This window comes from Caretta caretta, chromosome 2 (assembly GCF_965140235.1).
Source record: "Caretta caretta isolate rCarCar2 chromosome 2, rCarCar1.hap1, whole genome shotgun sequence".
Classification (NCBI taxonomy): domain Eukaryota; kingdom Metazoa; phylum Chordata; order Testudines; family Cheloniidae; genus Caretta; species Caretta caretta.
In genome coordinates, this window is record NC_134207.1 from 36,550,709 (window position 1) to 36,562,729 (window position 12,021).

A 12,021-nucleotide genomic window follows, 5' to 3' on the forward strand; every position below is an offset into this window, starting at 1 on the left:
GCGAGAGCATCTGTGCCTCTCATGAACTCTGTAGCTGCTGGGGCAAAAGACAGAGAGGGACGTTCACCTGAGAACTGCAAGAGACAGAAAGCGGGGTGGGTTCTGGAAGGAGCTCTCCTGCTCCTTCCCCCTCTTGTTTAAAAATAAAACTATGGCAGGACAGAGGATCCTCTTCTCAATGATGGAATAGATCGTAGGTAAGAGGGAACAGAGCAACTGGGAAGAAGAACCTCTCCTAAAATCTAGTAGCCTGAGGATAGATAATTGGGTGGCAGCTCCACACTCTTGTTCTTTCCAAGAAAACAGAAAGCTTGGGAGGCCTGGGGGAGAGCACTTGTGCTGCTTGCAACCTGTCATATGTGCCCTAAAAGTACCATGCTGATAGTGGAAAGTCAGTGGAGAACATACCATTGGCTCAAAGATGACAGAGTGCTCTGGGACAGAGATGCAGGAGAGAGCTGCAGCCTGCAGAAGAGATCAGAAGGCTGGTTACTGAGCCCAGCCCTGAGCGACCTACTCTCCTGTCCTGCTAGCCCTTTGTTCTGCTGTTAAGAGGGAGAGGGGATGCAAATGTGTTCCTCCCTGCACTGTTCCAAGGTGTGTCTTCTCTGGGTCACCTGAAACTGCAGCAACAAGAGTTTCTCTCTTCTTTTCAGGTGTCTGCTCCTGGCCTTCAGGAGTTTACTTGAGCAGAACATCTGCCACACTTTTGTCCGTCCATGTTGGAAGACAGACAGGAGGCAATGGATGTGGTTTAATTAGGCTTTAACTTTATTCATTTAAAATATCTGGGAATACCCAGCAACAGATTGTACAGAGCAGGCCATCATCATTTCCACATAATCCCCAACTTGGTTCCAGCCATACTACTGCTGGGACCCCACTGCCCTGCTTTGTTCCAGACATAGAAGCCCCAACCTCCCCTCCTCCACTCCCTTAAGGGATGCTTTCCTTCGGATCCTTTTGCAGTCCATTTTATCCAATGACCATATCCCTTTTAGCTACACTGGACATCTGCCACACGTTTTACATACTAAGTTGTAAACTTGTAACCTAAACCCATACTCCACTTCCCCAGGTCCCAGACCTGCTGTGGGGATGGAAGGTGAAAAAAACCTACACCATCTCAACCAATCTGGCGGTGAAGGAAAAATTCTTGCCCAGCCCCGCAAGGAAAAGGGCAATTAGCATAATGCCCACAGTGGATCAAGAGAGAACCCAGTCCTTTTGCCAAGTTCATGGGTAGGTGATGCCAGCCCTATCCCAGTAAAAGAGGATCTCTCCAGGCTGCATGGGCCATAAAGCCCCTCCACCCCCGCAACACACACACTCTTCCCATCAGTGGGAAGAGCAGTGACCTTCCCCTGACCTTGCCCCAACTGTTTGCTGTCCATCCCTATAAACTCCCCCCTTACTCCTCACCCATTGTAAGGAGCCCTTAAAGGGGCAATGCTCCTTTTCTTCCAGTTAGCCAGACAAAGATCCCCTTGCATGAAGATTGCAGTGGGTACAGTAGAAAACCGCTCTGAAAAGATCATTCAGAGTAGCTCCTAAAATTCCAAAAATCACAATTTTTAAGGTCAGTGTTGAGGATTTACAAATCTTCATCATTCACCTTCTTCATCTTCTTCCAAAGTAACTTCTTTTAAGTAGAACTTTGATTCCAGAAACGTGTGCGTGTAATAATTAGTTACTATTTATACAGCTTTTTGTAAAATGCTATGCAAATGCTAAGTGCTGTTATTTCTTTAATCAAGAAATCATCTTCTGAATTCTTCAACATTCTGTGTTGCCTTTAAAATTATCCACACATCTTTATGTAAACTCAGGTTGTAAATCAATATTAATGGTGCTCTACTAGCATTGTGAAACTCTGAGAACCAGTCACAACAATAAGAATAACCAATAATCTGGTGCATAACATGCGCGCAGGCTGCTGCTTTGCAAATGTTGTACTGAAGCAAAACGGAAACGATATTACTGGTCTTAACTTAGAGCCCTGTTTACCATGTAAAACACAACCTGACAAAAGAATGAAAAACATAATAAAATTTTATGTGCACTAATCCTATCAATCATTAAAAATTATCTACATTTTAAGACAGAGACAATTCAAATAAATGTTTTGTCCAACACTGCAGGTTTTTGTATATGATTAAGTTGATCATTCACAACTGTCAGAAAATGGTTGATCCAGTAAAAAAAATAAAAAACTAGGAAGATATGAAAATCTCAGCAATAAAATCTTTAAGGAGGGTAGGCATGCTAGATTTCTAAAGTAAGGGGAGGCAGGATCTAGTTGTTGCTCATTACTGTATGTCACTATAATCAGAATGGGCAACATTCTCAGTTCTAATGCTAGCAGCATGTTTTTCTCTTTGTCTCTTGGAATCATAGATTATATCAAGACAATATATCCTTAGAGTTATATCACACAAGTTATATCACACACATAGCCAGGTTGCAATGATAGAGAGTCCCAATCACACAAATTGTGCATATTGTGCACATATAACTACAAAAGTGTTTCCAAATAAATAAAAGAAAAGAAAGCAAGCACTCTTGTTCCTTCAATGTCAAAGTAATCGTTAGTGCACCATGATGAATAACAAATGTCTGTGCCAATAAACCCGGACATCACATGACGGCTTTGTTATAAGACAAAGTGATAGTAAATTATAGTTGGAAGACAAAAAGTATGGGCCAAAATACTCTTTTGTAAAATAAATAACACTTTACTGCCAGAATTACTGTATTTTCAGTGTAAAATCTGATTTCATCTGCAGGCTAATATTTTAGAGCTGGTAGTAACCCTCTTCTGAAAAAATGTGTAAATAATCATTAATATCACATCCAAACACGCTTATCATCCAGTTCCTCTTTCAAAAAGCACATAATCCTAAGAATCTCCAAGCCAGTTTGTTTTTAGTTAAAAAAAACATATCTTACTTTTTGAAGCTAAAGTCCTTCTAATTTTATAGCATCAAAATACAGACTACTACTGTGCCTATGTGATAAGATCAACCTTTCTACTATCTATTCTGGGAAATTGTTAGATGTCTTATGCCCCTGTGTGGCCAACCTGCACAACAAATTTGCCTTCACATTGCTAGTAACAAAGAAACAATAAAATAGAAGGGGGAGTATTCTCCATTTCCATTCCTCAAAAAAAGCTATTAATATACACGGCAAATGGTAAATTGGACTGATATTGTGTTGTGCAGTTTATATCAATTTTGGTCAGAAAGATACTCATTATGCAGTGGTGTGTTAATCTGAATATTGCCCAAAGCAACTGTGAACTCCAATGCAGTGCAAAGCATGCTGCTACAAATAGAGCATCTGACAGTACAATATTTGTGATTCAGCTCTAAATGCAGAATCACAACCTGAAAATCCAATAAATATATCCAATAATTAAGGGCTTTTAGTAGACATAAGTACCACTTTAATTTGGTGTTCTTAGTACTTCAAATTTAAAAATAAAGTTCAGTCATCAAAAATATTTAGAGGCCAAAAATCAAAGGGCTCTTAGACTCTGCCTTTAAAATTGGACTGGACTAAATACAAGCATTTAATTATAAAGACATCAAATGAGTTTTTAAAAACAAGATAAAAGATGTACTGATTTCTGTTTCTGCACTTTTTATTTCAACTGCAAGATAAAAATCATAAACAACGGGAGTTTATTCCCTACACTAGCTACTCACCAGGTGGACAGCAAACACATATTCTATGCAGAAAAAATCTGCTTTCACAATAATAATCACAGTTAGATAGAAAGAGCCTATGTAACCCAATGCACAAGTACATATCACCATGATCCATAATTCAGAACACCAGAGTTTCTGAAGTAAACTCGTGGGTCTTGCTGCTTCAGCTAGCTGGAGTTGGGAATGTCAGGGAAGTGACACTCAGCATCTGGGGGAGGGCACAGCATACAGAACATCGAATATTTGCACAACACTACAGCAGCTTATGGAGTGTTTCAGTTTATTTAGCAGAGGCTAACTAAACTCCTATCTAAATGATAGCATCATTCTACCACAACAGGAGTCCAATTTCAGTTGAGACTTCTAGATGCTACTATAATATAAATAATAATTATTAAACAGACAGCCAGACCAAGTAGGGTTCCTAACTGGGGGAGATAAAAAACAGCTTGATATACATCCTTGCTAGTAGTTGGTGGTGGGTTTGGGAAACCAATGCTAGGATATTCAGTGTCTCTCGGAACAAAACACCAGCACTCCTTATGCCCTCCAAAAAAGACTGAAGTCCCCTAGATTAAGAACCTAGATCATGTTAACATATTAATAGTGATGTGTCTCTTACTACGATTATATGTACCTACTTTCTCTCCCTCTGATCCTTAGTTTGCATTTTATATTGTATTTTATATCATATTAGTATGCTTGCTGCACTGTGCTAGTCTATGCATTAACAGATTAATTTTATGCTTAATATGTCAGTAGTTATCTTTCTATAGTCTGACTTTTTCAAATATAACCACCAAAAACTGAATGGAAAAAAAATAATTGAAAAAGCACGAGAACTATTTCTGTTTAATCCCATGAATTGACAATTAACTTCAGGTCTTGGGACACAGATCACATTTGTACAAAAGCACAAGTTGTTATTTTTAAAAATAATTATGTGCTTGCCTATCCATAGTTCTGAAAAATTAACTTGATGTTAGAGCAATTAGTTTAGAGCAATAGTTTTACACTGCTAATCAAAGTTTTCCGTGAAAATCTACATAAAGAAGAGAAAGATGCCCATTATAATGATTTAATTAGAAAATTTAAATTGCTTTTTAAAAATCATAAAATGAATAACATAGGTAAGTAACCTCCAAAACAAATTTAGGGAAGACCTCTTACTTTCGGTGACCATTAAATAAATGACTTCTATAGAGCCCTACCATCAAGGTGCAAATTTAAAATACTGATACCTATCCAGAAGACAGGAAAAAAAACTACTTACACAATAGCCTTAAATAACTTTCAATTAATCACACAGTTTAAATTTAATTACCACAGCAAACATGGCTTAGTCTCTCTATGCTGTTAAAAACAGCACAACAGCAAGGCTTTCTGAAGCCCAAAATCACTAGCTTGAAAAAACACCAAATTACTGTCTAAAGAAGTAGATATATCCTCAGCCTAAAATTATAAACAATATTGAGTTTGAGACTGAGCTTCCGGGTAATCCTCTTTCATTAACCAGTCCCCTGGAATAAACAATTTTAAGTCTCAGCCATATTAAATGCAATAAAATATTTCTCTGAATGTCTTTATGATTTGAAACTGTTATCATTTGCAGCTGCTCTCTTACAGACACACACACACACACACGCACCTACCTAAAAGCATCACATTTTCCTTTTTACAAGGAGCATGCACTCTGATTACTGCAAAAGCAGAAATGAGCAAATCAGGAATAGGTTCATGGATGCTGAGAACAGCTGCTTAGGCAGTGTTGGTAGCTGCAGGCCTAAGACTATGCACTTGGAGATGTGCACTATTTCACAAGCACAGTTGATAATATACAAAATTATTGCTCCATTTTGTAGATCTTCAAAGATGTCAAAGCATGCAAAAAAGCCATGTTAGGAGAAAATCTTACCTTTGACTACAGATTTTCATTTATGTTTGAAAGGATACCTAAATTCCTTAAATGGATTAACTTTACTTTGCAATTGTCGCTAAATTAAACATGCTTACAATCACCAGCTTCATAAATTTGCATGACTAATTAGAAAATTATCTCTAAGATAGTAAAACTTGTGAAGAACTACATTAAATAAATATAATGATTGTATGTAAAAGAAATAGCAGCAGTAATGGAAATCCTTAGAATAATAGTCTGATGAAATAAACAGATAATAGTTTTCTGATTTTTTAAAGTGGAAATGTGGTTGTATTTAAGAGAAAGAAAATCCCCTTTAACAATGGCCTTTCTTACAGATAGAGAGGGGAAGATTAAAATGTTATTTATATGTTCTGTACAGTATTACTTCCCGCTTTTTCCAGAATGTTTCCATTAATGCATTATCATTATACAAAACTACAGAATTCTCTCTTCTTCCTCTGCCTTCACTCATTCTTTTAGATAAAACTCTTTATTTCTTTCACCTTTAATATTTAATAATCATATGAAAAAAGTTCTAGACATCACTTATACAGCATGTGTTTACTGAATAAATGTAATAAAAGTAATAAGTAATATTTAATAGAGTTCACTACAAAAAAATGAATTCCAAACCAGTATTTTAGCTTCAACTACTCCATCACTACTATAAGCAACACCACTCTTTGCCATCTCCACTTCCCACAAAACAATAGCTGTTCATAACAAAATAGCCTTCAGAACTGACTGACCTACTGCAAAGCATCTACTGATCTTCTGTAATATGGCCAGTTAAAAGATTATTGAAAAGCACTATACACATATATAAGTCTTCTGAAAACAATAAAGTGTTCTCTGCATATTTTGCAAATTGTATGCAGGACTGCTCATTTACATCTTCCAACAAATTATTTATGATTGAATAGCCACATCCTTGTAGCTTTAATCCTTTCACTGCCATATCCACATAAAATTGTTTTCTCAGACATATTTGTCTGTGAATATTTAATATGTTTTTAGGATTACACCTAATAATGCTGCCTGGTAATGGTAGCTAATAGGTTTGAAAGAGACATATACATCTTAAATATTTTATTTTAGTTAAGCTGTTTTTATTTCTGCAGAACAAGTTTCATTTAAATCCTGATATAAAACATGAAATTACCAATAGGAGGAACTCTCTGCTACAATAAAATATTAATATTTCAAAGTCTAATTACAGAGTTCTCTACCAGAAAACATACATATAGATAAACTCTTGTCATGAGCATAGAAATGCTACAGGAAAAATGCTTTATTTCTACTTACCTAATGTTGTTCAATGTTTGTCCAAAAAGATCATTTTGTAAAACATTTGGAGGGGATGAGAAAACCCCATGAAAATGAGATAAAACAGAATTGCAGACCTGGCGCAATGTCTCAAATTGCATTTTCTTTCTTTCTTTCCCTTTTATTTTTCCTCCCCTCCTGTCTTAAAAGTCATCTATTTTGCAGACACCATCAAATACAAATATGCCAGTCAAGTTCCATATTTCTCCTGATCTCTGTAAAAACTGTGCCTAAATGAGCAGGGGTTGATAGTTAATTGTACAGTCATTATTCTTCTAATTCAGTCGTAGAAGATTTAGTACCCGTGCGGCTTTCTCCTGACTGTAGCAAGAATTCTAAACAGCAGTAAGCTTTTTGGGCATTCCCAGCTGAAGTGTGAAGCTGAGCTGCTTTCATGTACTCTACTCATATTTCTCTAAGCCTATTAAAAACACGCAGTGAATAGATGCTGTCGTCAGGAGTTTCAGCACATCTGGCTGCCAGCAATAAAATCTCAGAAGTAATAAAAATGAGGACAAGGCATCCTCACAGTGTTACTACTGTCTAAGAGGAGGAAGATTTCTGCATCTTTCCCTCCCCTGTAAAAATGGCCAAACCCAGTGACCAAATATATACGTCTTTTTTTTAATGTGGAGGCAGCTGTACAGGACAGACAGACCATGCTAAAAATAGCTATTGTATTCTTCATACAATAATATGTAGTGATGAGAATGTAACAATAGGCCTTTTGTCTCTTGTAATTGAAAAGGTATGCTGTACCTTGCATGAGATAATAGGAGATTCATCTCTTAACTATTTTAATTGAGTTCTATTCTGTAATACTCTTTGTTGAGTTCTATTCTGTAATACTATTCAGTTACATACTATACATGTAGTATTGAGGCACTGATTTGTCACAGATATTTAAAAAATAATCCAAAATGAATGCCACTGATCTACACAATATACTCCAAAATAAGAAGCCTTCAGCACCTTTTCAAAGTTTATTGCACATAATCAACCATTTTAATAGTGATCAAAACAATCATTACATCAACTATTCCATACCTGTCTAACCCCAAGGAAAGCTATAGGCTTGGAAACCTATTGCTTTGGTGCATGTGCAGTACAGTAAGTCAATGAGTAGGAGACAAAACTGTTCATTTGATAGAATACAGTGTAATGTGCTCAGTGAACACTGTTTAAAATCTGACAAATAACTGTCCATGAATGCAAATTATTTTTTTCCTTTTTCTTTCAATACTCAGGCCAAATTATAGCATAATATTACAATATATCCAATTACTGTCAAACTGAAGAATATCGATTAATAAGATTTTCCTTAGAATCTCTTATTGTCTATGTACTGCTTTAAACATCTCACCAACTAATTACAAAATCCCCAAATAAACTATCATAAAATGAGGGTTATTATTAAAGCCTCAGCACGAAAAGCGATTTTAACCCTCAAGGAAAAGGAAATAAGCAACCTTCCAACTAATTAAAAACCTGCATTGATGGGCTCAGAAGGGAGTCCCTATCCAGTCTTCCCAGGCCAAAAGGACGGCAGCCACAACACAGAGCTTTCACAGGAGAAGGTGGATAGTGGGGATGGGAAGTGGGAAACATTTCCAAGTTTGTGAAAGGGAGACAGAGGATTCCCTACTGACACCTGTGTTAAATAATCTTTCAAAAAATATAATGGAGAAATATTATGAATTAAATCAAAACAAATATTATCAAAGTCCATACTAGAGAATACTGGGAGAAGCAATCTTTAGCTGAATTGCTATTGCTAATTCAGGCAATAGCAAGATACCATGCATTATTGAAATATATTTATATATGAGAAACATATGGAGGAGGCAAGCTTGAAGCACAGCTATATAGGGCAACTGTAGTAACTCATTACTACAGAGCACATTCTTTATGGATAGTTTACTGTAAGAGAAAGAATGAGAACTTGACTCCTGAAACTAGCTAACCCGGATGAAGCGGGAAACGACATTTTTATATAATGCATTGAAATTAGTCTGTCTACATTCCGTCACAAAGATATACAGCTAAAGATTCCATTACATCAGTCAAGATGTATAACTGCTTCCTGTTAAATGTGGTCCCAAGCCTCTTACAATTACTAGGCTTGTGACAGTCTGTTAATAGTACTGAGGCAATGTGGTCCTGTGATAAGATACAAGACTGGTAGTCTGGAGACTTCTGTTTTATTCCCAATTCCAGCTACATAATTACGCTGCTGGGTGACTTTGGTCACATCACCAAAGCCAAAATGCTCACAGTTGGCACCCAAATATGAACATCTTGGTATTAGCCACTCGGTGCTTTTGTTTTCATATCTGTAAAGGTAATGATACGTACCCTCCTTTGTAAAACAATTTGAGAACTACTGATTAAAATGTAGTACATACTTTAAAAATTTCCTGTTATATTATTACTCTTGGAATCAACAGTTAGCTTCTCAAAGTGTAGAAAATACCTACTCATTCAAGTAATACCATTCCTAATGGTAAAAAAGTAAAAGGAAACCTATTAAAATCACCCACCTACCGTAACTGCTATTAGAAGACAGATAGGTAATTGGTTCTATTTGTGCAAACACACATAAATATACTTTTTCTTAATTTTATTCCTTTGTCCCTAATCCATATAATAAGATTCTAGGAATGTCACTGTGTGTGTCACGCTGAAGCCTAAAATGCCTGTTGGATGAGTGTGAAGCCATGGATGCAGCTACAAGCATGGTTTAGAGCTCTTTTTCTTCAGAATATTACCAGGTTGAATCATCACTGGGTTTTGTGGTCTGTTACCATTCAATTTTTAAGTTCTCAGCCATTTTGATTTACAAATTACACTTGTGAGGTGTACAGACATAGTAAGTCATGTACTATACCATGCCAAGATAACATTGTGAGATCAGAGGTAACTCAACCAATCACCACCCTTACTCTACAGTGAATTTGCATGCAACAAGTTCATTGGTTGTATGTGGGAGACTGCACAGATGGTAAACCACTTGGCCCAACTGCCACCTGCACAAATCAACACAAATCTCCCAGCTCAACTCCCCACCCACATAATATCACAACCAGCATACACAATAACCCCAAACACACATAGGCCCTCAGCACAGCACACCACCCTCATTCTCTGCCCACACAAATCCACACAACTCCCCCAATAGAACACAACCCACACAAAAATCAACCCAGCCACGCACAAAGCACCACAACCAGCACACACACTAACCACAAACAGCACTCTGAAACCTACAATTTTTGTTGAGTCAGTATGAAATGATGGAACCAGCTAGAAGCATGGTTGGGAGCTCTTTTTGTTTAGAATATCACCAGGTTCACTCACCACTGGGATCTGCAGTCTGTTACCATCCAATTTTTTTTGTTCTCAGCCATTTTCAGTGTTTTTATACGCATAGCTTAAGAATTACACCCATGCAATAGCATGGGCTGTCAATTACTAATGCTTATTATCACTCTATTACAAAAAATGGTAGAGCAAAGTTGAGCTTACCCAGTGCTAACAGAAATTTTATTGATAAAAGGAAATAATTAAGTAAGCCACCTCATCTATTCTTCTTATTATAAACGCCTTAAGGTTAAGACCTTACTACTGGCCTCAAACGCTTTCATACAGTACATGCTCTTGAGTCTCTTATGTATTACAGAATCACCATTTTTTTTTCAGTTTTAGGGCACACTACAAGACATATCTATTTACACAGTGGGTCCTGAGAAGGAGGGTGGAGTGAGGAGAGTTTTCTTACATAGTAGTGGAAGAGAGAAGTAGTATGTCCTTTTTCTATTATGATTCACATTACATCCATGTGGAACTGAGGCAGTGTGGAGGAGGAAGCCATCTGATTTGAATGTAGAGAGCACAAAATCTGGACTGGGGCAGGGAAGAAATAAGTATATTGGGACAAAGAGGCAGGTGAGACTGAGGTGGGAGAGAAGAGAAAATGGGGCTGAGACTGGTGGGGCAAGGAGACTGGGACTGGCTGGACAAGGAGAGTGGGACTGGTAGCCAGAGGGAAGGATGAGACTAGTTGGGCCAGAAGGCTGGGAGCCAGTGAGGGATACTTGGGGATACTGGGAGCCAGCTGGATGGGAGTGAACACTGAGATTGGATGAGCAGCTGGGGCAATGGGGGAGATTTTGACTGTTTGGACAAGGAAACTGTGACTAAGAATCAGTATCGGGGGAAATGAAGGCAGATGAAAGGGGAACAGATCTGACAAAACACAGGGAGAAACAGATCAGAAGAAGAGCTATGAGGGAGGAACTGGCACTGGTTGGGCAAGGAGACTAAGTGTGGGAAGAATGAAAGACTTGGAGTGGGTGGAGAGATTGGGATTCAGACAGCAAGCCCAGAAAGGGTGGCTAGAACTTGGCTGTGCAAGAACACTGGGACTAGAATTAGAAGTCTGAGGGGTTCAGACTGGGTCTGAGAAGGTGAGGAGAACAGGACTGGGACAAGGAGCCAGAGATGGGGAAGACACAGTACTGGGAAAGGGACAAGTTGGGGAGGATGGGGCATAAGGGGTCAAAACTTGTAGCGAATGGGCAGACATGTCTGTGCCTGCTAGATAACACTCCCCTTCACAGCCTGAAATGGATCCCAAGACTCTTGAATCTCACAATTCCTCTGTTGTCAGCAAATATCTATGAAACCCTCTGGTAAAATGTGTTTCATTCTTCTCTACTGTTGGTCCACATAAAGCATGAGCCGAGTATTGCTATCAGTTATTTCATTAGCTCAAGTAGTAAAGGTCTGTGTGGTGGATCTAAAGACTCCAACCCTGCGGATTCATAGAGTTCAAGGCCACAAGGGACCATGGTGATCATCTAGTCTGACCTCCTGTATAACATAGGCCATACAACTTCCCCAAAATAATTCCTAAAGCATATCACTAGAAAATCTCCGAACTTGATATAAAAGTGGTCAGTGATAGAGAATCCACCACAACCCCCCTGTAAATTGTTCCAATGATTAATTACCCTCACTGTTAATAGTTATTTCCAGTCTGAATTTGTCTAGCATCAACTT

General features: G+C 37.9%; 1 protein-coding gene across 50 annotated transcripts in view; it reads right to left on the reverse strand.

Moving 5' to 3' along the window:
* The window catches only part of RIMS2 (regulating synaptic membrane exocytosis 2), a 737,322-nt gene that overhangs the window by 496,726 nt on the left and 228,575 nt on the right, over positions 1 to 12,021 (reverse strand). Inside the window, exon 1 of one of the 50 annotated variants that reach the window (XM_075125011.1) lies at positions 6,940 to 7,519. The exons of 44 other annotated variants lie outside the window; for them this stretch is intronic. In XM_075125011.1, the coding sequence (XP_074981112.1) occupies positions 6,940 to 7,061 (122 nt within the window). In that variant the 5' untranslated portion in view covers positions 7,062 to 7,519. Of the gene's footprint in view, positions 1 to 6,939; positions 7,520 to 12,021 lie in introns of those variants that run through there. 5 more of the 50 variants (XM_075125012.1, XM_048841450.2, XM_075125013.1 and 2 more) reach the window with 5 other exon arrangements.